The sequence below is a fragment of the Manis javanica genome, chromosome 14 (assembly GCF_040802235.1).
Source record: "Manis javanica isolate MJ-LG chromosome 14, MJ_LKY, whole genome shotgun sequence".
In the NCBI taxonomy this organism is placed as follows: Eukaryota; Metazoa; Chordata; class Mammalia; order Pholidota; family Manidae; genus Manis; species Manis javanica.
This window is the reverse complement of record NC_133169.1, coordinates 11,635,580-11,661,253: the sequence shown is the minus strand read 5'-3', so window position 1 is coordinate 11,661,253 and position 25,674 is coordinate 11,635,580. Positions and strand designations below refer to the sequence as shown.

The window sequence follows — 25,674 nt, the reverse complement described above, 5'->3', positions numbered from 1 at the left end:
GAGACCCTGAGTGAAGATACTGCCTGCAACTAGAGCAACTAAGGAGGCCTAGGATGAATGCCAGGGCTCCCAGTACACATGAGGGCTGCCAACACCAACTACTGGGGAGAGGGTTGTCATCCCTGTGGAGGTACTGGAGAAGTTAGGAGGGGGACGCTGGAGGAGAGGAAAGAAGGCAGAGATGAGCTCAGGGCCCCCAGAGAATGGAGCCTTTGTGTGGGGTACAGATGAGGGACAAGGGGGTGATTGTGCGGGAGGGCCGGAAGTGCCACACAGACTGGCACCACCATAGCCAGCACCAGATTCACCCGTCTCCTGCTCCAAGAACTCCCTGTGCCCCAAGAGACCAGTAGCAGACCTGGTCAGGGAAAGCAGGGTGTGCCTGAAGGCTACAAGGGACGGAACAGGGGAAAGGAGGATGTGCAACAGGGAGGGGAGAGAGAAGTACGCCTCCCCCACTATCCCAGACCCAGGGACCAGGAGGCAGAAAGAAAAAGACAGAAGCAGTGTTTATTATATTTACATCCAACAAAACTTTGCAAAGAGCAATCTGTATTGCACAGTCAGGGCCCTGGCTGGGTGAGGCATTCCCCAAGGTGGAGTGGACATCTCACTTTTAAGGAGCTACAAACCACTGGACCTCAGTGCCCCATTTCCCTTCTCTTTCTCACCGTCCATAAGAACCTCATAAGCAAGGGGGCTGTGGCTCCAGAATAAATAACATAATGAAATACAAACACTAAGGTAGAAAAGCATGGTGAGCCTGAGCTCCTTCAGCAATTCCAAGGAAAAGGGACCATCTTCGGTGGGGACTGACATCTCTCCCTCCCTTTCAGGGCAAAGGTTCAGTAGCTGTGTCTTTCCAGTTGTTTTTTAAAACAAAAACTTATAAAATGACCAGGGCAGTGCAGATCTGTGGGTACCCTGGAGGGGAGCATCTGATATGGGATGGGGAGGAACAGAGCTGTGCCGACTCCTCCAGGCCTCCTCCAACAGCAGGAGCATAGTGGGCAGGTTGGAGAGAGGGGATGTGAGACATTTGGTACCAGCAGGCCCCTCTTCCGGCCCCAACTTGGAGCCTGTGGCTGAGCATGCCTCGCGACCTGTGCTCAAGCTCTCTCTGAAAGGAACAGGGAAGCAGGTTATTGGTAAAATCCTTTCTCCCTCACCTCCCCACCTCAGGCTAGAGAGGGAAGCTAAAGGTTTCTAGCATTCCAGTGGTTCTCCAAAACATTTCCGGCAATCAATGGCCTTTGGGGTGGGCATCTGTGCCCGCCGCTGCCTCAGCTCTTCCTTGCCCATGCTGCTGGCCAGCTTGTTAAAAGCCGACTTGTACTTCTTGTCGAAGGCCACTGGGAAAGAGGGTGGAGGTAGGTCAGTATATTAGGATTCCAACCCTGCAGACCTGGGCCCAGATCCCTAAACTCCTCAGCCTTCTGCCTGCTCCCTCACCTATGTCCACATGGTCCCTGCCCAGAGCAGCCATTGTCAGGAATAAGATCTCCCGGTAGATGCCCCTGGAGTGGAGATAGAAGGGCATGAGTGAGGGAGTGCAGAGTCTAGGCCAAGCCACAGACCTCCCAGATGGGAACACTGTACCTCTGTAGGTGCAGGCCAGAGGGAGGGGGCCCCAGAGTTTCCAGCAGGAGTCCTACAGCCTTGTGCACCTCATTGAGACCTACGTGGCGAAGCACCGACTCCAGCAACGCCAGGCTAAGGGATGCAGGTACTGGGCCTGGCCATACCACTCGCTGGGGGATCTGGCCTGGGTAGGAGAAAGGAAGGTAGCTAGGATTATTGAGCCCTCTGGGCAGGGGGCCCACCCCTTCCCACCCAAGGCCAAATGCAGACTCACTGTGGACCCTCCAGAGCACATAGAGAGGTGGGCAGCTGTTGGGGTCGGGGGTCAGGACATCCCACAGCAGCCGCACCTGTACAGATGCTGGATCAGGTGTTAGCCAAGGAGATGGGGCCTGCAGGAGCCAAGACAGAGGAGACAAGCTCATGGAATGGGAGGCAGGACACGGGAAATTGTCAGGCGATGTTCCAAAAGGCGGAGGATATAGCCAAAGAGAAGAGCAGAAGGAACTCTCATCCTCCGTGAGACTGCAACCTCTTTGAGAGCAAGGACTTTGTTTCATAATATGCCATGTCCCTAGCTCCTAAAAACAGTGCTTGGAACCTAAAAGGTGCTGAATAAATACTGATGGAATGAAAAGACAAACACTAATGACTCCTTGTCTAGGTACCAGGTCTAGCAATAGCCCTGTGAGGTGAGCACTCATGCCATTTTACAGATAAGGCTCAGAGTAGGGAGGTGAAAGGCCAGGAGTCACTCCGTGTACCACTGACTCCAAAGCCTGTGCTCTCTCTGAGGGCCAAGGACACAGGCCTAAGAGACACAGAGAGGAGATGAGAAGGGTCACACTCAGGAAGCAGGGACCACATGAGGACACTGACCTTGGGGGGTGAGGGCCCATCGCAGGAGGCCAGCACCAGGCATGGCAGAATACTGGGCAGGCGCAGCCGCTGGAAATACCACAGAAGATTCCAGAAGATGATGGGGTGGGCAGCAGGCAGTTCAGGCAACGCCAGCACCTCACTGCCCTCGTTCTCTACCAGCGACTCCAGCTCCTTACGCAGCACCAGGGGGCTCAGGTATGCCCACGCCCCACCCTCAACCCGCCGGGAGGCACCCTGTCAGGCACAAAGGGGGAGGGCAGTGGAGGGCATGTACCATGGCCCCACCCTCAGAGCAATGCCTCCCCTGAGCTTCTGGGATACCCCTGGCCCTCTCGGTGCCCATCTCCCCAGCACCACTGGGGGCCCCCACCACAGGGTAGCACAGCATCCCCCACATTATTCTTCACGCCCTTTTTGTCCCAGCCCTTACCCCCATGTGCCCATTGCAGAGCTGGGGCTCTTCCAGGGCAAGGCAGAGCCTGCGGTCACTGAGCACAGGGCCTGGGCCCCCAGGGACAGGAGCGTCTCTGCTGCCACTGGTATCAGCAAAGGCAGGCTTGGGGCTGGGGACACTGTAGGGGGACAGCAGGAAGGGTCAGCCCTCGGACCTCCACTTCCCTGTCCCACCCACAGCACTTGGCCCATTTGGGGGCACCTGGGTCGGGAATCAAGGGTCTGGACACTGAGCAGGGGCACAAAAGGGCAGGCGCAGAAGGGGCAGGTTGTGTTGAGGTTGGAGTCATCAGGTGCCCAGCCAGCCATGATCTCCTCATCATACACCAGCGAGTCACAGGCACGGCACAGGGAGCAGCTAGACAGCAGAATCTGTAGGCAAGAAGGCCTGAGAGGCAGCCCTGCCCGGCCTGCAGGCTCAGGAATTCGGGCGCCTTCCTAAGCCCTCCCACCTCCAAACCCAGCCCAGCCTCCTCCCCCCTCCTCCCCAGCACCCCCCTGGGACAGTGGATGGGTATGGTGGATGAGTGTGTGTTCAAGCATATGTGTGCGTGGGGTTATCCTCACTTCTAGGGAAGGCAGCAGGAAGGATCCAGGGGTGTCAGTGAGGCGCTCTGAGGAATGGCGAAGGCTCAGGCTACTGAGAGAAGATTCTGAGAGGTCCCACTCACTGCCCAGAGAGGCTGAGCTCTGCCATTACATGAGAAAGCATGGTCAGCCAACTGTACGCTCTTCACCAGGATGCTAGCTTCAGCTGCCCCACAGGCCCTCTCCCTGCTAGCAGCCCCTCGCCAGCTTCCTGGTGCTAGAATGACTGTCCCCTTCCCTCGCTGGCTACCTCAGAGGCCGTGGATCCGGGGCGCTCGCGGGGGCGCAGAAGGCTGTCCATGGGGCTGCGGCGGGCCGGGTGAGGCAGCTCGGAGGGCGGCTCGGTTTGGGGAACACGAGAGGCAGGGGAGCGACGGGAAGGAGTGAGCAGCTGTTGGAGGCGGGCACCCAGCCCTCGTCGGGGGGTGCTGGCCTCATCCTGATGTCCACCAGACTTGGGCACCCGCCCACTTAGCCCTTCCAGCGTTTCAGTGGACTGGGTACTCAGGGCTGAGCCCGAGTCCCCCGGGCTGCCTTCAGGTGCCGGCTCCTCCCCCGTCAGGCTCAAGTCTGAGAGGCTTCCATCACGCCAGGGCACGGGGGATCCCCGCAGCTCCAGCACCCCCAAGGCCTCTATCACTGCAGGCAGAGAACATGGGGGAAGGTGGAGCCTAGCCCCTCCTCCAGGAACCGAGTAACCACAATCCTGGCCGCACAGACTCTGGTACCACAACCCCTCCCATGATAACGTTCTGGGCAGGATTCCCTCAGAGCCTAGGGCGCCCACCACAGAGGACCGGCGGCCACCCTGGCCCTAGTTTCCCCTCTGTCTGGCAGGTGGTTATGAAAGCTGGGCGTTGGGGGGCGCACTCACTGTGGGCCACGCCGGCCTCCACAGTGGGCTGTGCTCCCCGGGCGCTGCCCAGGCTGCCGCTCTTCACCAGGCGCCCCATGGGTGAGGCTGGGTCCCGCAGGCTTCGCCCAGCCCAAGTCGTCTGGCGCTGAAGGGGGCGGGAAGGGGAAGGGCGCTCCAGAGAGGGATCTGTAAAAGGCAGGGAGGGGGCTGAAAGGCAGCCAGCTGGAAGCCTAGCCCCCTTTTCCAAGACGAGCTCTTTGCATAGCCCTGCGTTTGTAGGACTTCATCTCTTTGGTTACCAGCCAAGTGTGGTTTATCCACCCCCAGAACAATGCCAACTACTAGGTCTCCCCAGCTCTCCACGCCTCCCTGCCTGCACCCAGCGACTCCATCCCCAAGCCTAAGCCACCCATCCCCACCCACCTGTCTGGGAGCTGCCTGCCTCTCGGGCCACCTGCTGCTGCTGTTGCCGCCGTTCTCTCAAGGGCTGGCGGAACTGAGCAGCCCCCAGGACAACGTTCCGCAGCTTGGTCCAGCGCAGGCGTCCTCCAGGTGTACCAGATGGCCACTTGCTTTCTAGAACAGCCTGCCAAGCATAGTGCCCATCAAGATGGCCTCCTTCCACCCCCTGAACCCAGCCTGACACCCACTGCCTGTCCTGGAGCCCAGGGACCACCGTCCCCCCGCCCCAATGTCCTGCCAATGACTTAGCCAGGAACAAGAGCCCCAAAGCAGCAGCTGGCAGCAACTACCTCTACGGGGTCTGAGGAAGCCAGAAGCAGTGGAGACAGTTTGTATCCAGACTCTGCTACTTATAAACTATGTGGCTTTGAAGAAGTCATTTCACTTTTTTGGTCATTAGTTTGCTCATCTAAAAAATATGAGGCAGTTTAGTATTATGGTTAAGGGCCTGATTCACATCACTATGCCTGTGCTCTTAACTCCCTAACTTACTACACAACCTTAGACAAGTTACTGACTCTCTGCATCCTCACCACTTCACCTGGAAGGCAGGGATAGTAATCCTTCCACCCCACGGGGCTGGAGAGAAGATAAATGCTCTAAAATGTGTAATGTATTTGGAACAGTGCCTGGCTTTTGGCTAACGCGACCGGCGATTGTTGGCAGGTAGCAGTACTTGCACCACCTCCTTGTCAGGGCTGCTGTGAGAATTAAAGCAGCCAAGTATGAGAAAACTTTCTGTAGGTGCTAAGGCACTAGAGAAGCACGGTGAATTACATGGTGTATACAGACCCCATCTCCAAGGAGAGAGGAGAGCAGCAGGTGTCAGCGAGCAGTGCCCTTCCCACACACATAGGCTGCCTCCCGGCCCCACCCCAAATCAGGCACCTTGTTGTAGTAGCCATAGGTGATGGTGTTGGGCACGATGCCCGCCCGCCGCATCTCCAGCATGACCCGCACAGATAGCACAGGCTGCCCGTAATGTGAGCAGAGCTGCATCAGCACGCGGTAGCACACCTGAGCCAGGAGAGGTGCAGGATGAGAGGGGACTCACTCCCGGCCCAAGTCCTCAAGTCTCAGCAAGTACCCTTGTCCAGCCTCCCCAATTCTCACAGGCTTCACTGGCCCCTGGCAGTTCCTGAGGCGGCTGCAGAGCCACCCACCCTTCCTGGGGACCCCACCACCCTCCAGTCTCCACTGCCATACTACAAACATTTCCTTTAGTGAATGTCACGGAGCACCTGCCCAGCTCCAGGGCTTGTCTTGTGCTCCCCATCTGCCCTCCCCCGTCTCCACCAAGTGTCCCTCTCAGGCCTTCTGGAACTGGCATGGGTGCCCACCTCATCAGGCAGCACCACCTTGCGGCTCTCCATCTGGCGCAGCACATGGTAGGCTGTGTGCAGTGCCCGCACCCGGGAGGATGCAGACCGCACGTAGGCAGGCAGACACAGGAACCAGAGCCCGTAGCAGTGCCCCAGCAGGCACCGGGCCCACAGCTCAGGCACAGCTGCTGACTTCTGCGCCATCCGCTGTGCGACCTTCATCTCCTTGGTTGGGCAGGGGACACAACTGGGTAAGTACAATAGCAGGGAAGGGCAGTTCTTAAAAGGCGTGGGCAGCGGTACCCTCCCCGAGGAAGGGCCTGTGCTCCACAGGATGCCGCACACGCAGCCTGCAAGTTTCAGCCTTGAAGCTCAGGCAGAAACATGTAGCCCTTGAGTGTGGGTAGGTGCCCTGGGAGAGGCAGCAAGCCACTGGCTTCCCAGAGCCAGTCACCATGGTGGTGACAGTGGGAACAATTGCTAATGTCTTATGTGTCGGGCATATTTAAACTTCCTTCCAACCATATGGGGGAGGTACTATTACACCCACTTCACGGAAGCAGCAGCCCTCGGCCCGAGCCAGGTGCCTCTGGGGCCCAACTGCCAATTACCTGTTGGGTACGGCGAGGGGCAGGACTGCTGGGGGCACTACGGGAGGGGCCTGGCACAGGCAGAGCCCCAGGCTGCTCTCCAGGAGACTCAAACAGCTCAGCCCGTAGCTCTGGGAACCCATCATAGCTGGAGGAGCAGAGAGAGGCCACGTCAGGAGCAGTCAGTGGTAGCCAGCCCGTGGGGCCTTGGAACAAGTGAGGGGATAAGAAGCTCTCACCAGTACTGGGGAATGGATTCACTGCCCTCTGTCACCGGAGGCTCTTCGGGAGGCGTGATGAAGACGGTGAGCTCGCTTCCCGACAGCTCCTCCAGCTCCACCAAGGGTGTCGGCTCAGGCTTCTCCTGCTCTGGGTGGACCTAGAACAGGACAGTAAGAGAGTGAACATTAAGACAGTGGGCATGGAGCACGGCCAGGGTGCCAAGAAGACAGCATCTCCCTGGAAAACACATTCACAGGGAAGGAGCAAGTGGGCCCAGACTCTACCTGGAGATGTAGCTGGGGGATGGAGCCAGGAATGGGAAGATGGTATATATATGAAGCCAGCCATGTATGGCTGCACAGGCTGTGCACTGGGCAATCCAGGGGCACCAAACCCATCACAGACAAGATAGAGTTGTGTTTATAGTGGCCCTGGAGTAACAGAGACAGCCAGGAGGAGAGCAGAGGCGAATGGACTCAAAGCAAAGGGACAATGCCCAATACCTTGTCAACACAAGAGTCAAAGAATTCCAGGGCAGCGTGCCGAGTGGAGCCGAAAGAGCACTCCTCGATGAACTGAGAGAACATCTGCGTGCGCAGCAGCTGGGAGTACAGCTTGTGGCTGGAGCGCTCCCGGGATTTAAGGAAGCCTGAGGGGGAAGAGGATGGGGCAGGGGAGGAAGGTCACCAGAGTTCCCTAACACAGCCACACCCCTCCTGAACCCCTTCCTTGGCTCACCGCCCACTTGGCAGCCAAGGCCACCAAAGCCATCTTCTCTGGCACAGCCATCCCAGATGCCAAGCTGACTGGCTCAGCTCCCAGCACCATGAACCCATAGAATCCCCCTCTTTGTCTGCACCCATGTCTCAAATGGGTTCTCCAAGAGCTGGGTCCCCTAGGAGAGCTTTGCCCATGGGGGCAGTTCACCACAGTCGTCACTCTGCCCACCCCAAGCCCAGGGCTCCCAGAGAAAGCAGATTTATCTTTATACCCTTACTTCCTCCAAGCCCAGAAGAGTGTATGGCTCAAAGCTGGTGTCCATAAAAACATTTTCCGAGTGACAAAATAGCAACGGAGTGGCTCCTTCCCAGTTCCCTCTGGCTTCCCCATGGAGCCCAGCCCTTGGCCACCCCTCCGAGACACCGTCCCCAAGCAAAGACAGGCCCTCTTTACCCTGCAGGAAGAAGAGGTTGTCAACATCACGAGCACCCTCAGAAGGGGCCTGGGTGAGCGGGCGCAGAAAGTCCCGGTAGCCCTTGAGCAGACAGGCCATGAAGCGGAGGAAGGCTCCCTGCACTTCGCGCTCCAGCTGGGCCCGGCGGCCACACACCGCCTCGTAGTCTGTCAGTAGGAATTCCAGGGATGCTTCCTCCTCAGGTCCAGTATATGCTGGCAACCAGGGCAGCCTGAGAGTCAGGACTGGCACCCACATGGCTTGCCTCAACCCTGCTTTTCACACAGAAGTCTCCATTGCTGCCTCACCACCGCCAGCTTCCAGCAGACCTTACATCCATACTGACTGAAAAATTACCCTGAGGTGACAGTTTTGAGCCTCCTCTACAAGCTGGACCTTCCCAGCATATTCAGGAACATTAATACTGTATGCCTCTTGCTCTTTCTTCAGTTGGAATTAATTTCTCTCACTTCCACCAAATGAAACCCTGACTGCCCTCTAGCCTCCTCAAGAAAGGTCTAGCTCTCCACAGGCCTCCCCAAACTGGGAATTCAAGTCTGTAACGGTTTCTAGCCCCCAGGCCCCCCCAACCAGGCCTCTCACTCTGGTCCAGCTGCTGGTACAGGTTTGTCAGTGTGGCGAGCAGAACCTTGTAGGGTCTGCGGGGCAGGGTCCGGGTGGAGAGGGGCTTCTTTTCCTCAATCCTGTGAGATAAGCAGAAGGAAGAAAGGGCCACTGGGCTCCTCACCAGCCTCCTCCAATTCTTGCCTGAGGCTCCTTTTGAGCAGGTGGCACTCCAGCCCTCTCATGCCACCCTCCCCACAGCCCTGTGAATGCGACCCAGCCCTCTTACTGGAAGAGCGTGTTGGTATCAAGATCAACACAGATGACATCGGCAGGCGGGTCGTGCAGATCAAAATAGCTGGAGTGGATGCCCACAATGAAGGGCACAGGGGCGCTCAGCACATCTGCCAGCACCAGCGGGCACAGCGGAATGTAGGGGCACTGCCAGTGCAGTGGGAAGATCATCTGTAGCAGTGAGGAGAACCAGTGAGCAGGGCTGGGGCAGGGAGGTGTGAGGGAGAGAGGGGCCAGTGGCCTTGTGGGGCAGGTCCCATTGAGAGAAGCTGTTGGAGGTGGGCTGCCAAGAAGCACCCCGGATGGAAGCTGTATGTCCCTGTAGGCTGCGTCCAAGGGCAAGGCTGAGGAACTCTTCCCAAGGAAGGAAAATTAAGAGACCAGGCAGGGAGGGGGCAATGGGAAGAACATTCTGGGCGGGGTGGCACTCACAGAGACGAGGGCCTCACAGACACTGGTGAGCAGGTCCGGCCGCAGCGAGTGGACTAGTAGTTTGTGCTCTGTGAGCACAGCCAGCAGCAGTATGATAGCCAGCTCAGGGCCCAGGCTCTGCAGCAGCTGCAGGAAGCTGGCACCACTGTGGGCAATGGCAAGGTGAAGAAAAAGGGTTACTAGGAGACACTGAGGACCCTTCCCTAGATGCTGGGCACAGACACCACGCAGCCCAGCCTGCACAGACCTCAACTGCCTGGCTGCCTGGCACCTACCATGTCCTTGGTTATCAAAGTCCCCCACCCTAGGCACATACCTGAGGGGCAGGGGTGAGGACACAGGCTGGCAGAGGAGCAGGTTGTCATAGGGAGACATCTGGGAGGCAGAAACGCCATAAGTTGGGAGGATGGAGGCCAGCCCCTGCCCACTGCCCTCCTCCACCCGGCCCCGGCCCCGGCCCCGGCCTCAGCTCTCACCTGCACCAGAATGCGGGGCCTCTGTGGGGAAGGGAAGGGAACGCTGTGAAGGAAGTGGGAGATGTGCCTGGGGAGAGAGGGACACCGGTCAGAGGCAGACTGCCCCTGTCTGCCCTTTGTCATCTTTGCTCTTCTCCCTCACCTGACCCCGAGAACCTTATTCCTCCCTGAACCCCACCTGGAGAACCACGTCAGCTATCAGTGCCTCCATTATGCATAGAATTTGTGCAAATTGCAAGACAGTCGCTCTGGGCACACGGCTTCTTACCAGGACTTAGACTGCAAGTGTGGACTGGATTTCAGGCCTCACTCCCCTGGCCTGGGGGCGTTTTTGCAATGGACATACCGTACACTGCAGCCCTCTCCCCCACTCCTCTGCCCACTGCACCTTCCAGCTCCATCCGAATCTCCCCCACTTCCATCTCCTAGCCCCCTGACCCCTCATAATCCCTTCCCAGGGGCAGGGGAGCTGTGCTCACGCTTCCAAGGGCAGGCGATGGGGGCCTGAGACGGAGTAGCGGTAGAGGAAGGTGAGGAAGGCGCGGAAGGCCTGGAAGGCTGGCCAGCGGGACAGCACGGCAATGGCGCGGCGGCTGCGCACAGCTCGGCCCCCCAGGGCCCGGCCCCGCTCCACCGCGCTCAGCAGGCCCAGGGCCCGTGCCTGCCGCTCCGACAGCCTGGCCCTCGGGAAGGCTTCATAGAACTGCAGGGCGGCACCATACACCTGGCAGGGGTGGAGGCCCAGTCAGGTGGGGCCTGCATAGCTGGGACCCCTCACCACATTCCATGCACCCACCTTATCACCGGCAGCACCCGTGAGCACGAAGGTGGAGAAGACAGGCACGGGGTACTTGGTCTGGGCAGGCCAGCACTCGACAGTGGCCCCCGTGGGCAGGCAGAAGACAGGCACTGACTCAGGCAGCGGGAATGCCTCATTGTCCTCCTCTGGGTAGCGGCCCAGCAGCTCTGCACCCCCGGTGGAGCAGGGGGTACCCAAAGGGAGGAGGGTCCATCAGACTCCAGGGAAAGAACCAGGGGATTCCAGAGCAGGGTTGAGTGGCAAAGGGGAAGTGCATTCTGGAAGCAGTGAAGGTGCCATCCAAGAGGCACCAGGGCAGAGAGGGACATGGAGGGTCAAGGGGTTGAGGGCAATGGAGCTACTCACCTGCCTCATACACCAGTGTGTTGGCCTTGGCCAGGCCCACCTTGTAGCACAGGTACACTGCTGGGCCCCACTGCCCCCAGAAATGAGACAAGCAGATATATAGCTAACAAAGGTGTCTGGGGTCTACTTCCTCCACCACTCCTAAGTGGTCTTGAGAAATACTACTAATCCCAGTCACCTAAGACTACGGCCACCCTTCCCGGCCCACCCCTGCCACTAGAGGCCTTGGTCTTAGGAGGCCCTTTATGCCCAGCATCCTCACCCTCACACCAAGATGGTGCAGGTCTCAGCTTTTGGCCCTAGGGCCCCACTCACCATGCCAGGGTTGAGATTGCGGTGTAATCGGCAGTAAGTATGAGGAGTGCCCTCGCCCTTGCTAGGCAGCACCAAGCAGAGGTCGGTGATGCCCAGGGCATGCAGCCCTGCCCCCTCAGCTGCCCGCCGGTAAGTGAGGTAGGTGCGGGGATGCCCAGGGCCTGGGGGGGCCAGGTTAGCTGAGTGGCTGTAGGGTGTTGTGTCTAGCACTTGGAAGCCAGGCTTCAGATGCTCCTTCCCCTCATACAACACCCTGGGCAGAGAGCAGAGATGCCAAGATGCCAAGAGTTCAGAGCAGAGGAGACCCCAGTCCTGCCAGATCTGCCTCCCTAGTCCTACCCACCTTGTCAAACCCTGATGCCAAGGCCCACTTCTTGCTAAACTCTGCCCTCAGCTCTACCTCTTGATCAGTAACAACCCTCAAGCTTCCAAGGTTCTCACGCTCATTAATAAATGCTAAGAAAAGCTTTCATTAGCTGACTCTGTGCTAAGTCTCTTATATGGATGACCTCATTTAATCTTCTCAACCACCCTATGAGGAGGTATTATTTTCCCCATTTTACAGATGAGGAAATAGGTCCAAAGGGTTCAATAACCTGCCCAAGATCAGAGTGAACGAGCAGGGGCACTAGAACATGAGCCCGAATCTGTGTGAGGATGAAGGACAACAACTCCAGTCCCTCCTCCCTGGCTTCTTGCCCGCTCTACCCATTCCACTTGCCCAACCCTCATCTATCCCCCCACCTCTCCTTGCCTCACCCCAGAGCCCCACCCAGCCTCCCCTGCCATCCATGTGGGTAAGGGAACAAACCCCAGTTCAACGAGGGGGGGCTTGTCACGGCCCCTGCGGTAGCAGATGACAGGTTGAGTTCCACCCAGGAGCCCAGCACTGAGTTCCAAGGGGTGGCCCCCCACGGAAGCCTGGATGCACGTGTAGCCCTGGGGCACCTCCTCGCCCAGTGCCCTTGCGATGATGGCCACATCTGTGATGGGCTCAGCTGGTCGGGGGGTGCGCAGGGGCCCACTGGGCTCAGGAACCCACGTTTCCTCTGGGATGGGGGCTCCGTTCCCTGCAAGCCCAGCTATCACGAAGTAGTCCACCAGCCGGGGGGGCCGCTCCTCCGCCATGGCCCCCCCCTCACTCACTGCATCTGGAAGTGTCAAGTGGGGGAGAGATGAAGCAAGGAAGCCTGGTGTCGCCATGGCCACCAAGGTGTCCCTCTTGCTCCCCTCGTCCTAGTCCTTCCAGGGAAAGGCCAGATCAGTGGCCAGCCAATCTTGAACTCTCCCAGGCCCTCACTGCCCACTGCAGCTCCTTAAAGAGACCTGGACCCTCCTGTTTAGTGGTACCAGCCCTCTCCCCAAAGAACCTAAACTCCACCGCCCAGAGGTAACCTAGGTTCTGACATCTGTTGTTCCTGATTACTTTGAAAGGTCCCTTCCCTTCTCACTCCCTACCCATATGGTTAGACTGGACACCACAATCTTTTCTGTAATGGTCTGCAATGACATCATCTATTCTAGCCATGACATCATGACATCAAAACTTAGTCTTCCTCACCTTCCTGCTCTAGTTACCACAACATAAGAACTTCAAGATTCAGCTAATGTTCTTAAAGAGCCCACCTTTAGGTGTTTGAGGATGTCTTAGGTTTCCAGGAGCCCACAAAACCCAAGTTTTAGTGTCTTTCACCAGACTCAAATGTCCTTCCTAACTTAACTCTACTAATCTGAGCAATAAAACAGTACCCCACCATCTCCAGGATCCTTAGATATCCCCTAGGTTAAGCCCAAAGCAGCAGTGGGAGAGTCCCTAGCCATCCCCAAGCCACCTCCACCGAGCTGAGACTGGAACCGGCCCACCACAGCCTTCAGTAACTGTGTTCTCACCTGCCTCCATGGCCTAACCCCAGACAGTAGGAGTCCCAGAGGTCCTGGGGGCCCTAGGGTGGAGAAGCTGGGAAAAAGCTTGGTGGGTGGCTTGCAGCAGAGGATCGGAGGCGTGGGGGCTGCTTCAGAGGGGAAGGGAGGTGACTTCCTGAAACACTGGAGGGGAAGCTGCAGCTCAACGGAAGTCAGCCTATGGGTGTGTGTCTGTGTGCGCGCGTTTGGTGGTGGTGGTGCTGGTGGTGATGGTACTGTTTAAGATGCCAATACAGCATCATGCCAAGTCAGAACCTTAGACTAACGACCCCGAGAAGGGCAGAGGAAGCTCAGATGGGTTCAGGAGGCACAGTCTTACTTAACCTCCCATACTTCCCCGGGGAAGAGGGAGCAAGGGAATCTTATGGAGCCTGGCTCTCTCCTTAACCTGGCCTCTGGCCACACACACCCCAACTCCCGCTAAATTTAGCCTCCACGTCTGGGAGGTGAAAGCCGGGAGTCAGCGTCAGCCTCCTGATTTAGCTCTGGAGCAGAGCCCGTCCGTCTTCCACTGCAGGCGAATGGGAGCCCTGTGTCCCAGGCAGCAGCCAGGATCTATTAGGTGGGACGTGCAGCGGGGCAAGAGGGTGTCCCTCATCCGCAGGATCTGCGCACTCGGGCCTCCCGTCGCCGAGCGAGGGGGGGAGTCCTGCAGAAGCGAGCCCTTTCTCCCAGGGGTTGGCAAGGGGCACGAGCGCCACTCCAGGTCCCAACGCCCACAAGCCGGGTGACGGGAAGTTCGGGTTGGGGCAGAAAGCGCGCCGAGCGGGAGTAGGTGAGGAAAGAGCAGGAGCGCAGAGAAGCGGGCGCGCTGGCGGCCGGGGACGTGACGGCAGCAGCGCTGGTCGCCCCGTGACCCGAGTGGGAGGGAGGGCACACTGCCTTCCCTCCGGTCTCCCAACTCGCGGGAGCAAGCGGGGTGCAGGGTGTCGGGGCACAGCTAGCTAACTCCGGGCTGTGCCCTTCCCTCCACTTTCACTTCCCCAGGAGAGAGGAAGCGGAACCAGATGTGCAGCGCCGGAGAACAGCTGGGGGACAGCCCCGGCCCGCTGGCCCTCCCTCCCTGCCTTCCCCGCCCGCCGCCCCGCCCGGTCCAACCCCTACCTGCCTGCCCCGCGACTCCCCGGCCGGCCGGCCCGCGGGCGGGTGGCTCCGAGGGCGGGCTGGCGGGCCGGCGGGCTGAGGGGCTACCCAGCCCCGGACATGGCGCACCCGACTTGGGCGCCGCTCCCGCCCGGGCGACCAGGGAAGGAAGAAGAGGCGGCCGAAGGCGCCGGGGCGCGGGACGCGGTGGAGGGAGATCCGGGCGATACCAGCGTCCCCGCCGCGTTGCGCCAGGCGGGGACTGTGCTGCGGCGCCGCTGGCTCCGGCCGCGCGGGCCTCCTACTCCCGCCGCGCTGCGGGCCGGGTGCTCCTCCGCGCACCTCGCTTTCTCCGCTTCCCCCACCCCACCTCCGGGGCCGCGGGCGCCGCCGCTACCCTCACCCCCACTCCCCAGCCGGCGGCCGTGACCCTGGCTGCGCCTGCCCAGCGCCCGGCCGCCTGCAGCGCGACCCCTGGCGGCTGGGAGGGCCCCATGCACGCTGGCAGCCTCCCACTACCCAGCTGGAACCTCAGGACACTGACCCTGGGCGGCCCCTTAAGTCCAAGGCGCGCTGCAGTCCCTTTCTCGGTCCTACTCAGATGTGGCGGGAATGCTGGGTGACAGCCCTGAAGGCCTAGGCTGCGGACAGCAGGTGGCTCCCCCTACTTCCAGGTTTAGGGCTGACTGCATTCTCTTCGGGCCTATGCCAGAAGCTCTCAGTTCTCTTTTCTGAGAATGACAGCTTTGGAAAGAGGAAGAGGAGAGGCCAGGGCTGTAGGGTGTGGAATAGTAGTAGAAGTGAGGGTAACTATTCCCCTGCCTATCCTAAGTGGGGAAGAGATGAGGACGGCAGCGTCTCAGATGGTCAGAGGGCTAACAACCCAAGCCTGAAAGAGGAAGCCTCTTTAGAACGTGGTTAACACTCAAGCATCTGTTGAAGGAATGAGTGAAGAGTGGGGAGGGTGAAGTGAATTCATGCATAGTGAGAGGTAAGGAACAAGACCTAGGAGCTTCCCTAGAATCTCCCCTGAAGGGCATGGGGTCAGAGGCAAGCCAAATACCACTTGTCTAACTTTTGGGTCCTCTAATGTTCTAGGGCCATAAAGAAGAGGGAGTGAAACCGAGACCTGCCTGGCATCCGTAGTTACTGTTAAATCCCTTCCTTGGGGGCCAGCTCCCTGGCGGGGGAAAGCTGGGGTCATCCTACCAGACATCCGACCTGTGAACTTAGCCAACAGTCAGTCAAATCCTTATCCCGACTCGCTGACAGCCCTCAGGGGTGAAGAATAGTAACATGCCTGACCAGTCAGCCCATCCCGATGCTGCAGCTGGGCCATGGACAGGTGGAAGGGCACATAGGCCGCCATGGGAGCCTACATCCAGCCTGGATCTCCATGTCCAATGCTGGGTGCAAATTCCGAGGCTGAGGGGGGCTCCACAAACCACAGCGGTGCTTCTCTGAGAAGATGCAGAAAGCATACGCAGATAAAGGGCCTGTGCCCCAAGACCTCCCTAGATCCCAGTAGCCAACCACACCAAGGTTTGATAGAATTTTTTTTATTAACATATAATATATTTAATAAAAAATAATATCCACTCTGGCTCTCTCCTCCATTGCAAGGGGAAGAGTGGTAGGGAGGGGCTGGCACTGCCCACCCCTAGGCATCTGGACAAGCCCTGCCTCCGGGCTCCCCTCTACCCCCTGCTTTCCAACAGGCTCTGACCTCCAGACAGACGCTTCAAAGTTATAAGTGCTTTAGGCCCTCCCTTGAGCTCCCCCAGGCCCACCCCTTGAGCAGAACTCAGGGGCCACATGGATATACCCCTTGCTTTTTCTCACTCTTGGGATCCCTCGTTCATGTTAGAAAGAGGAGCTGGGGGCAGAGAGTGGAGTCTCTACTGGCCAGGGGAAGGGAGGAAAGGTACGGTGATGGGGGAACAGGGCTAAGAAGAGGGATGGCAATGAGGTCCCTTCACTGGAGCCGGTCACTGCGGAATGAATCCTCCACAGCAGGATCTGGCAGCAGGGCACAGGGGTCGCTCAGCATGTTGAGCCCTTCCAGGCCCAGCGGCTCCATGCGCAGCTCCTCCTCCAGCCCCAGCCCCAGCTCCAGCCCAGCTGCTGACACCTCAAAGCCAGGCACACCGGCTAGGGCGGCTGCGATCTCCTTAGAGAAACCCGGGGAGGAGTCTCCTGTGTGGGTAGAAGAGATCGGTGAGGACACGTGCCCCGTAAACTCTTCCAAGACCCCCTCGATCACCCGCTGTGCCGACCAATGCATCACTCCCTCCCTCCCTCCCTTATTATCACCCAGGGCTCACCTGTGAGGATGATGTTAGGCCCAGAGCCATGGCGGGAACAGTGGGTCAAGTTCTGGTGATTGAGGGCATGGGGGTCCTGGGAGCCACACACTGGCCCCTCACCCCCTAAGAATCCTGGCCCTTCAGAAAAGCCGGGAGGATCCAGCACCAGGCTGGCTGATGGGCTCTCCATGCTGAACTGCTCCAGCTGTGGGCACACAGACAGACCCTGGGGAGGGGGCTTCAGAACACTGTGTGCCTGCCTGCCCCTGCCTAGCCCTGTGACCTTATTGCCTTTGCCCAGCAATCTTCATCCCGCTAGGAACAAAAGCAGAAACTCAGGGAGATGGCAGCAAGCAGAATGAAAGAAGTAAGCATGGGACCCAAAGCTGGTGTAGGCACCTTACCTCACGGGACAGAGCATGTACATGCCAGGAAGAGAATGGGTGAGAGCAACCATCATCAAAGAGGAAGCTGCCCTGGGGCAGCTGGGAAAGGAGACGGGAGTGGGGTTGAATGCAGGAAGAGAGGAGCCCAAGTTGGCAGTGCTGCGTTACCTGCGGGGGAGACGGATCTCTCCCAACCCAGATGGCCCAATCCAGAGTACGCCAGCAAGACCACTCGGGCCCTTTCAGACCCACCGCCAGGCCCTCCCCTGCTCCTGTGTTAGAGATCTGGGTACTCACATTCCCCAGGCTGAAGTCACTCATTGGCCGGTGGTACGATTGCTGCCCGTGCCCAGTGGAGCTGGGTGGGTACAATGTCCCACAGTGCAGCTGCCCGCCTGGGGACTGTACAGAGCAGGCCTGAGAGGGCAGCCCCGGCTGCTGCAGAGGCTTTGGGGCAGGGGGCTGAGTGGGCAGAACCACACTGGGCGGGCTGTACGGGTATGGAGGCAGCCGCTGGTCAGCGGGCCGTTTGCTGGTGTCCAGGGGAACGCCCTGAGGAGAAGCAAGGAAGAGGAAGGCCACTTACCCCTCAGGACCCGCCCAAGAAGAACTCCTGGCCAGGGCTTCCCACCTTCTTAAGCTGCAACCATCCTCAACACAGACCTGACAACATTCCACCAGGCATCCCTGGATTTGGGTGCAATTGCTCAGAAAGCCGTATGAGAATGACAGCGATAGAGTGAGGCAAACATGAGGATAATTCCAAGTCCACTGCAGGAGGAAACTATTCCTAAACCTTAGTACTTCAACTAGTATTAGTGATCAAGAACTTGCAACACCTCGAAAGTGACTGAGCACAACAGCGATCTTGAGAGCTGCTGTTCTAAAAGCTTCAAGAAGCCAGAGGGAGTGGGGGAGGCTGCAGGATGAAAGAGAATGGGAGGCGGGGAAGCAGGCTCCCTCTGAGCTCTCAGAGAGCAGAGCCCTTGCTGCCCTGGCCTGAGTCTTTGCTCCAGAAAAGGGGACCTGTGTCAAGATGGAACACAGAACACACATTCCAGGGAAGGGCCATGGAGGAGGGGAAGGAGGGCAGAGGAGAGAGCATGAGGAGCATCAGGGTGAAAGAAGGGAGCAGGAAAGGGTGGAGGGGAAGAGCTCTGGACCGTAGCACTGAGGAAGATGCCCCAAACTGTATTTCCCGTTCTGGTCCCAGCTCTTCCTAACCGGCTGTGTAAACCTGGGAAAGCCACTTTCCCTCTGGGCAGTCTCCTCATTTGTACAATGAAGGGACTGGGCTCCTAACCTGAGAGTCTCTGATGCTGTGAAATCTGTGAAAAGAGGAGAGATGGGACGGGGGCGGGACAGGATGAGGTGTGAGGAAAAAACAGGCAAGAAAAGGATAGAAACAAACAAGGAGAAGAGGGAAAGTATAGCTGCCATGTGCAGCATGCACCTGGCCTGGGTGTGCTGCTAAGACTGCCCGTCTGTGATGTGATGTCCTTTGATTCCTACGGTGCCACCTGTGTTTTACAAATGAGCACGCTGAGGCTCAGAGAAGTTACATCACCTGTCAGAGGACACTGCTTGCTAGTAAGAGGTGGGGCCAGATTTCAACAGAAAGCTCAATCTCAGGGCTTGTGCTCTTAAGCCAAGAGGAGACAGGATGGATAAAAGATGGACAGAAGAACGGAAGGGGATGGACGAGGCAAGAGTGCAGATGCACGGTGAAGAGGTGTCTGAGGCAAGGAGGGTGGGAGGGACAGAACTTGGCAGGAGAGAAGGCGGAGAAGACATGCAGGGAAGGCAGCCACGCATACCTGAGTGATGGAAGACAAGGTGGGTGACATTGCTGGCGAAAATTGTTTGGGCAGCTGCTGTTGGGACCTTCTGGCGTCGGCTGGGCCCGCGGGCAAACTCAGGGGGCTGAGGGGCACACGGCGGTGGCGGGGAGAGGCCCCAGGGGTAGAAGCTGGGTAAGGGGGGACACCCAGCACAGGAGGTGAAGTGGAGGAGGAAGAGGAGGAGAGGGCAGGGGCGCTGAGTGAGGGGTGACCCAGGGAGGTGACGGGCAGTGCGTGGCGCGCCAAGGAGGAGGCGGGCAGTGAGGGGTGACTGTGGGAGCCCTGGAGCTGGGGCTGAGGACTGTTCAGGGAAGCCTGGAGATTGGGATTGCTTAGGGAGGACTGCAGGGATGGGTGGCTGAGAGGTGAATGAAGTCCTGCAGGCACAGACAAAAAACCAGAGATGCCAACATTACTAATGGCAACTGGGCCCCCTTCTGCCCAGAATAGGTAGCAGTGATCAGACTATGGAAGTAGCAACACAATGTCCTTCCTGCTCTGTCCCTAACAGGGAGACTGGCATTGCCCACCTAAGAACTGCTCTCCATCTTCTAAGAAGCCACATCCACCAGCTCCCATAGGTAGCCATCTGCGGTGAAGGCATCCCAGCCTAACAGGTGACAGGCTGGTGTGGGCAGTCACAGGAGAATCCCAGGTGCTCTAGACTCCCACCCCTTCATCCCTCCAGTCAGGCAGCAACCCATGGATGTGAAGCCAGGACAGTCACTCACCTGGAGCATCATAGCCCAGGCCCAGACCCCCACTGATGCCCAGGTGGGTCATGGTGTGGGTCAAATTGGAGGTACTGTTGCCCCCACTCAGGCTGGGGTAGGCTGTCTCCTCTGGGTCCAGGGGGGTGGGCAGCGGGGGGGGAAAGTGCAGGTTGGTGAGGTCAGGTAGGGAACCTCCTGTGTTCATGGCAGGAGGGAGGACAGGCACATTGGCAGGCTGGTCAGGAGATGGGAAAATGCTGCGGGAAGGAGAGGAAAAGAAAGATGTAAATGGCAGGGGGCAGTGGTCGGGGAAGGGCAGAGATCAGCCTCCCAAGCTTCCCTTTACTCTCCTTCCCCAGCCCTTCAGCCAACCTTGTAGAGGTACTTACTTAATTCCAGGGACTTCACAGGACCGAGGTCGGGAGGATGAGGACAGCTGAGGAGAAAAGGGAGAAGGGGGAAAATGAAGACAGTGCTCAGTGGAGGACACTGGAAGACCTCCCCATGGAAAGAAGAGGGAGAATGGGCCACGCCTACCTTCTTAGCATCCCATGGCTTCAGCAAATGCTTGTCACCTAGCAAGTTCTCCTCAATAGCAGGGACTAGAAAAAGAAAGACTGGCCATGAGAGGGTTGGAGAAGAAGCCAGTAAGGCAGGAGAGGAAGCAGAGGTAGGTGGAGGGCGCCCTACTCCCTGGCCCTGCACATACAGTGGGGAACACATACCTTTGGAGTCCATCTCGCCATCCAGAAAACCTGCAAAGGATGTGGTGGGGTTGGCTGCAGTGCCCACCTGCCTCCCTGCTTCCGACAACAGCTCCACGGCTACTCCCCACCCTGGGACATGGCCATTTACCTCCACGACGTCTCGGCAGGACACTGGGAGGTGCAGGGCCTGGGTACGTGTCCTGAGGGCTAGGGTTCATCACGCTCGTGTGAAGGGCAGAGTCAGAGCTTGTCCTGTTAGGGGACACAGATGAGCTGGCACTCTCTCATGAGCTGGCACATGTCTTCCTGGTCACCATGCCCTGCTCAGAAGGGGAAAATTCTAGCTGGGCTAGGACAGGGTGGGGGCCAGGAGTGGGGCCGCAGAAACTACAGGTAAAAGGGTAAGTAGCCTAAAGAAGGCAAGTGCCATCACCTGTTAAGGGCAGATGGTAGTCTAAACAACTGCCCCTTCTCTGCAGGGAAATTGCCCCAGGGCATTGTCCTGGAATGGAAAAACAAAGTCAGGAGGAGGAAAGCAAGCAATGGATAAGAAGGCAGGCATGGGGGTTGGAAAATATGGAGCAGCCAAGGTGGAGGTGGAAAGGGCTGGGCACCCAGGATCACGCCTCTTTCTTTCTGGTTCTTCTGATAACTGTGACCCATGGACCCTCTCCAACCAATCAATCTAAGAGACCTGGAAATTCTTAACTTCTCTCTGCCAGGACCAGCTGAATGAGAATCTTGGAGCCCAGCAACAATGCTGGGTATGAGTATTGGGGATGAGATGACCACGGAAGGGTTCAGAAATCTGAGAACCAGAACACTCCACCTGGCACCGCTCTGGCCAGGAGGCAGCTGCGCCACCCCTCTCCCCTCCCGCTTTCACACACACCCCAGTTAGCCACAGCTACCATTGGTCCTGTACTGGCTGGACTGGGAGGCTTGGCCACCCGTGTCAACATGGCCAAGACTGGACTCTGACCCACCTACTCCACCTGCCCCCACCCCTCCCAGCGTGCAGTTATGGAGGAGGTACTGTTGAAAGCCTAGCCCAGCGAGCGCAGCCCTGACCCAAGCTCCCTCCAGACAGTCAGAGAGTGGACAGGGATCCTGCCTGCCCTGGACACTGACCTCCGCCAGCTGGAGTCCGGGGGAGGAGATAAGTAGGCAGGACTGTAGGGAGAGCTGTCAATGTGAACAGCACCAGTTAAGGAAAAAAAATGAGGAGATAATGGGACAGAGACCAGATAAAAGAAGAAGAATGGAGGCAGCAGATGAGCTGTTTTAAGAAACAAACACTTTTCTCCTCCACACAAGGGGCAACAATAAGGTCAAAGAATGGAAGAGAATAAGGGAATTGCGCCTAGTGGAGTTAGAAAAATGTAGAATATGTGGGCAGGGCTTTGGGGAGACAGGTGTGTGGCAGTCCCTGAGACTGCAAGCTATGAACAGATGCATGAGGAGCAATGTGAGTGAGGAGGAGGAGGGAGCCAGACTCCTATCAGCTGGAGACCTAGCAGGGTGCTGGGCCCTGACAGCAAAGAGCAAGCTGAAGGGAGGGCAGTCAGAGGCGGGCGCAGCAGCTCCCTGTCAAAGGAGCCAGTGCCAACACACAGCCACACGGTCACTTTTCTGGAGGGCTGGACACAAGGCAGTTCCAGAACAAGGATGGGACTGTACACCTCAAGTCCCTTCCTGCCACAAGTTCCCGAGGAACCCTCCCACTGCCTTCCAGACTCCCCCAGCTCTCTGTGAAGGATATGTGGCGGGGGTAGCGGCGAAGTGGGGACACCATTCTTCGGGGATCCCGCTGCACCCGTTCCACCAGCCCATGATGCCGAGTGCTCCGGGATGAATCCAACGGTGAGTGGAGGGGGCTCTGCCAAAAGACAGGTGAGTCAACAGGGGAGGCTGCCTGAGAGCCCCTGCTCCCCGCTGGCTCATGCCCACTCACCTGGAACTCAGCCAGGCCACAGCCAATCTGGTTAACGTTGGGCAGAGAACCACCATAATGGGAGCTCCTCGTATATGCCAGTCGCAGTTTTTGGGCCTGTAACTGAGACATGGAGGATCACTGGGAACGTGAGGGAGAGTCCTGAGCATTGTTCCCATGCCTTCAGCCACCCTTGCCATCCCTGTCCTCCAGGACATGCTATTGCAGCTTTTAAGAACTCTGCCAGGAGGAAAAATGATGGCGAGGGAAAGGTCCACTGAGAGCTGGTGCAAATAATCTGCCCTACCTCTTCTGCAGGCTACCCGCATCACTGATACCACTGATGCCTGGCATCACCCTGCCCGGCAAAGCCTGACATTCTGCTCAGGGCCTGTCCCAGCTGGCATCAGTCTAAACATAGTCCCTGAGGGGCTGCCAGGAGCCCCCAGGCTGGTCACATGAATTAACTCCCAGGGCAGGGTGCCTATTAGGCACCTCTGCTTTCTCTTCCAGATGAGTCCAGGACTAATTGGAAGACGAGGGGGAAGGCCACAGGTGGATGCCACAGAGCCATTACTGGCAGCCTCTTTCCTTCCCACTCTGGAGGGCTCAGGCTTCTCAGCTCTGCAACTTCTCCAGCTTCAGGAAGGCCTCACAGAGCCTGCACAGCCTGAACCAGAACATCTAAGGAATGATGGCTCTCCTAGCTGGACAAACAGTGCCGACACCAAGAAGCATTCTCCTACCTAGTCCTACAGCCCCTGAACTGACAGGGGAGCCTGGAGAATGGGAGTGAGAGGCAGATCAGTAGCCCACTCCAGTCTGGGACACAGCCATCTCCCTGGCTTCATCTCCACTCGGGGGAGATACGTCTGGCACTGGAGTCAAGACAGCACAACCTCAGCCTGGCATGGTTTCAGTCTGTCTACAGACCTCATGTCCCTCTGGGAGAGGTGAGCACCTACTTCTGAGGTTCGGCCACTGCCACCGGCCCAAAACGGGGCAGCCGACAAGTGGTAAATTCTAAGAGTAAACTCCAGGGGTCACACTTGTTATGCATAGACCAACATCAAACTGATTTTCTGTTTCAAGAGGTCAGCCTAGTGAGTTTAGTGGGCACTATGCTGACCTTTGGGCCACTTCAAGACTGCTATTAATATATATGATAACCCCACTTCTCAACAGTATAGGCCCCCTGGGCCAAATCTGCCTCAAATGAACCCTCCAAGCTGGCCAGATAAGAGGCTGAACCCCAGGTCTTTTATCTCTATATTTAGACTTTTGGATCCCCAGGCTCAGGCCATCCATGTACATGCCCACTAGATATTTATGTGAGGCAGAGACATTACCCAAGGTGGGTCAAGGGGACCTTTTGACAGACCAAGGCACTACAGTGATAGAAGCCCCAGCTTGAGTTTCTCACAGCCATTCTTCGTTTGCACATACAAGCCCTAAAATCCCACCCTGCCTCTCCACTGGAGTCACAGTCCAGAGGGCAGGGCCTCAAGCTGTCAGCTGAAGATGAGCCTCTCGCCCACCTTCTTGCCTCTGCCCGTGGCCATGAGCAAAAGCTCCTCAAGTGGAGCAGTTAACAGTTGGATCGTGATCCTCAGGGCAGTTAAATGGGGTTATGTGCACACATGAGCAAACACAGCTTGCTTCCCCTCTCTGTTCTGACTCCCACAAACTAGGACACATGGTCTCTAGAGACTCAAAGTGGAAAAAAAAACGCACAAAAACGACTAACAGAGTCAAGGGAGACACGCACAAAAATACAACCAAAGTCACAGTCATAGACAGATACAATCACACACAGATCAGAAGAAAGTGCTTTGAAATGTGGTATTTACATTCCCCCATCTCCCCTTTAATTCCTTCTAGCTCTATGCCATGAGTTATCACTGCAATACCCTCACTTGCTGTTTTGAGAATAATGTGTCCTTAAATTAGCACTGCACACCAGATGGGCAAACTCCCACCCCTTGCTCCCTCTGACACCCAGACCTGGGAAGCAAAAAGCCAAGGCCAGAGAGGCTCCAGAGGCAACTCTTCCAGGATACCTTCTTTCTGTACCTTCCTAGGAATGAATATTCCTTACACAGAAGATCTCCAAGGCAACCCATAACTGACCCACAAAGCAGCCATGTCCCTTTTAGAAAGCTCAGCAAACCCTCGGGTTCCATATAACCTATAGCCAACTTTGGAGATTCAAAGCCCACCTCTCCTCCAACGCGGCCAGGACAAAACACCAAGCACCAGTCTGTGAGCAATGGACCTCACCTTCACTCACATCAGGAAACCACAAGAGATATTTGAAAAAGGAAGCAAAGGGACGGGACTCAGGAGGGGACTTCCTGCACCACTATACCCAGCGCTGCTGCTCAAACCACCCAAGGGGCCCTTTCCCGGAGGTAGTAAAGTGCGGAACGGTACAACAGGGCAGGGGAACCAGACTGGAGATTACCAACTCAAAGGAGCCAGACTAGGGCAGGCAGACCAATCCCTAAGCCATACCCACATCGGGGATGCCTCAGCCCCGAGAGGACTCAGTCAGGGATGCACAAGGACCACCCACCTTCTACCTCCGCCCGGCTTCAGGGGACCGTCTCCTCTCTCCGCCCGCTCCCGCCTCACCTACTGGGTTCCCTACTCGTTCCCAAACCCCCAAACCTCCCTGGTGTTTCGCCCCCCTCCCACCCGCAAAATCCGTCTTCCTGACCCTCAGCCCTCAACCCGTGCCTCCCAGACGGCGGCGCCCGCTGCCCCGGCCCCGTTCCGCCTCCTTCGCACCGGCTCCCGCCCCCGCCCCGCCTCTCGGCTACCCGCTCCGTAACTTCTCTGCTCCGCTCTCGCTCCCCGCGCGGCCCCTCACCCGGGTGGAGCCGATGTCCATCATCACCTCCTCGAAGGCCGCCGTCTCCTCGGCCTGACGCTGCTTCTGCAGCGCGATCTTCTCACTAAACTTGCGCGGATTAGAGGCTGAGGCCGTGGCGGAGCCGGGCCCGTTCGCCCCCGACGTCGCCATCTTCCTCCTCCGTCCCTCCCCGCCACCCTCCCAGTACAAGCCACGGCCTCCGCCGCGGGCTCCGGCCCGGCTCTTCCAGCCGTAGCCGCCGCCACCGCCTCAGCGAGCACCGCGAACCCGGCCCCAGCCTAGCCCTGACCTGCTGCGCGCGGGGGCCGCCGGGAACTGTGGTTTGTTTACTTGACTCCTTCACAGCCCCAGGCACACAGTACGGAGAGGAAACGGACCCCATTTCCCAGCAGCCCAGTTGACTCCGGGAACTGGGGACTTTGCTCCTCCCCCTCGGCTCCTCCCTGCGCGGAGCAAGCTGGGAAAAGTAGTTCTGGATTGGTCCTGAGACTCCGTACGCGAAGGGGAGAGGGATTAAGAGAAAAGGAAGAG

At 57.9% G+C, this 25,674-nt stretch overlaps 3 protein-coding genes across 13 annotated transcripts; 1 reads left to right on the top strand and 2 right to left on the bottom strand.

The window, feature by feature from the left end:
• Positions 1-490: 490 nt before the first annotated feature.
• Positions 491-15,057, bottom strand: DENND4B (DENN domain containing 4B). 8 transcript variants are annotated; one of them, XM_037014577.2, is made up of 28 exons: positions 14,927-15,057; positions 12,188-12,527; positions 11,377-11,629; positions 11,062-11,131; positions 10,693-10,862; positions 10,376-10,620; positions 9,897-9,963; positions 9,737-9,795; positions 9,421-9,565; positions 8,984-9,159; positions 8,734-8,834; positions 8,130-8,402; positions 7,460-7,605; positions 6,974-7,113; positions 6,756-6,882; positions 6,163-6,369; positions 5,711-5,839; positions 4,784-4,946; positions 4,379-4,546; positions 3,755-4,143; positions 3,484-3,606; positions 3,119-3,288; positions 2,894-3,035; positions 2,461-2,697; positions 1,856-1,973; positions 1,600-1,765; positions 1,453-1,517; positions 491-1,352 (listed from the first exon to the last, which is right to left on the bottom strand). In XM_037014577.2, exons 2-28 carry the CDS (start codon positions 12,502-12,504, stop codon positions 1,207-1,209), a joined length of 4,512 nt encoding a protein of 1,503 aa, XP_036870472.2. In that variant the 5' UTR covers positions 12,505-12,527; positions 14,927-15,057; the 3' UTR covers positions 491-1,206. The 8 variants fall into 8 exon arrangements, with proteins under 8 accessions (XP_036870472.2, XP_073078073.1, XP_036870471.2 ...); XM_073221972.1 differs by lacking the exon at positions 14,927-15,057 and adding an exon at positions 14,408-14,546; XM_037014576.2 differs by lacking the exon at positions 14,927-15,057 and adding an exon at positions 14,404-14,537.
• LOC140846271 (uncharacterized) lies at positions 13,459-15,980 on the top strand. The gene is made up of 4 exons (XM_073222042.1): positions 13,459-13,462; positions 13,904-14,074; positions 14,287-15,036; positions 15,481-15,980. Exons 1-3 carry the CDS (start codon positions 13,459-13,461, stop codon positions 15,003-15,005), a joined length of 894 nt encoding a protein of 297 aa, XP_073078143.1. The 3' UTR covers positions 15,006-15,036; positions 15,481-15,980.
• On the bottom strand, positions 15,981-25,439 carry CRTC2 (CREB regulated transcription coactivator 2). Of its 4 annotated transcripts, none has more exons than XM_073221976.1 (14): positions 25,168-25,439; positions 22,290-22,391; positions 22,101-22,214; positions 21,467-21,531; positions 20,769-20,837; positions 20,484-20,587; positions 20,354-20,383; positions 20,166-20,230; positions 20,018-20,064; positions 19,647-19,885; positions 18,892-19,292; positions 17,372-17,626; positions 16,707-16,893; positions 15,981-16,578 (listed from the first exon to the last, which is right to left on the bottom strand). In XM_073221976.1, exons 1-14 carry the CDS (start codon positions 25,291-25,293, stop codon positions 16,358-16,360), a joined length of 2,025 nt encoding a protein of 674 aa, XP_073078077.1. In that variant the 5' UTR covers positions 25,294-25,439; the 3' UTR covers positions 15,981-16,357. The 4 variants fall into 4 exon arrangements, with proteins under 4 accessions (XP_073078077.1, XP_073078078.1, XP_073078076.1 ...); XM_073221977.1 differs by having other exon boundaries at positions 22,290-22,385; XM_073221975.1 differs by having other exon boundaries at positions 15,982-16,578; positions 22,290-22,385; positions 25,141-25,439.
• Between the last annotated feature and the right edge of the window lie 235 nt (positions 25,440-25,674).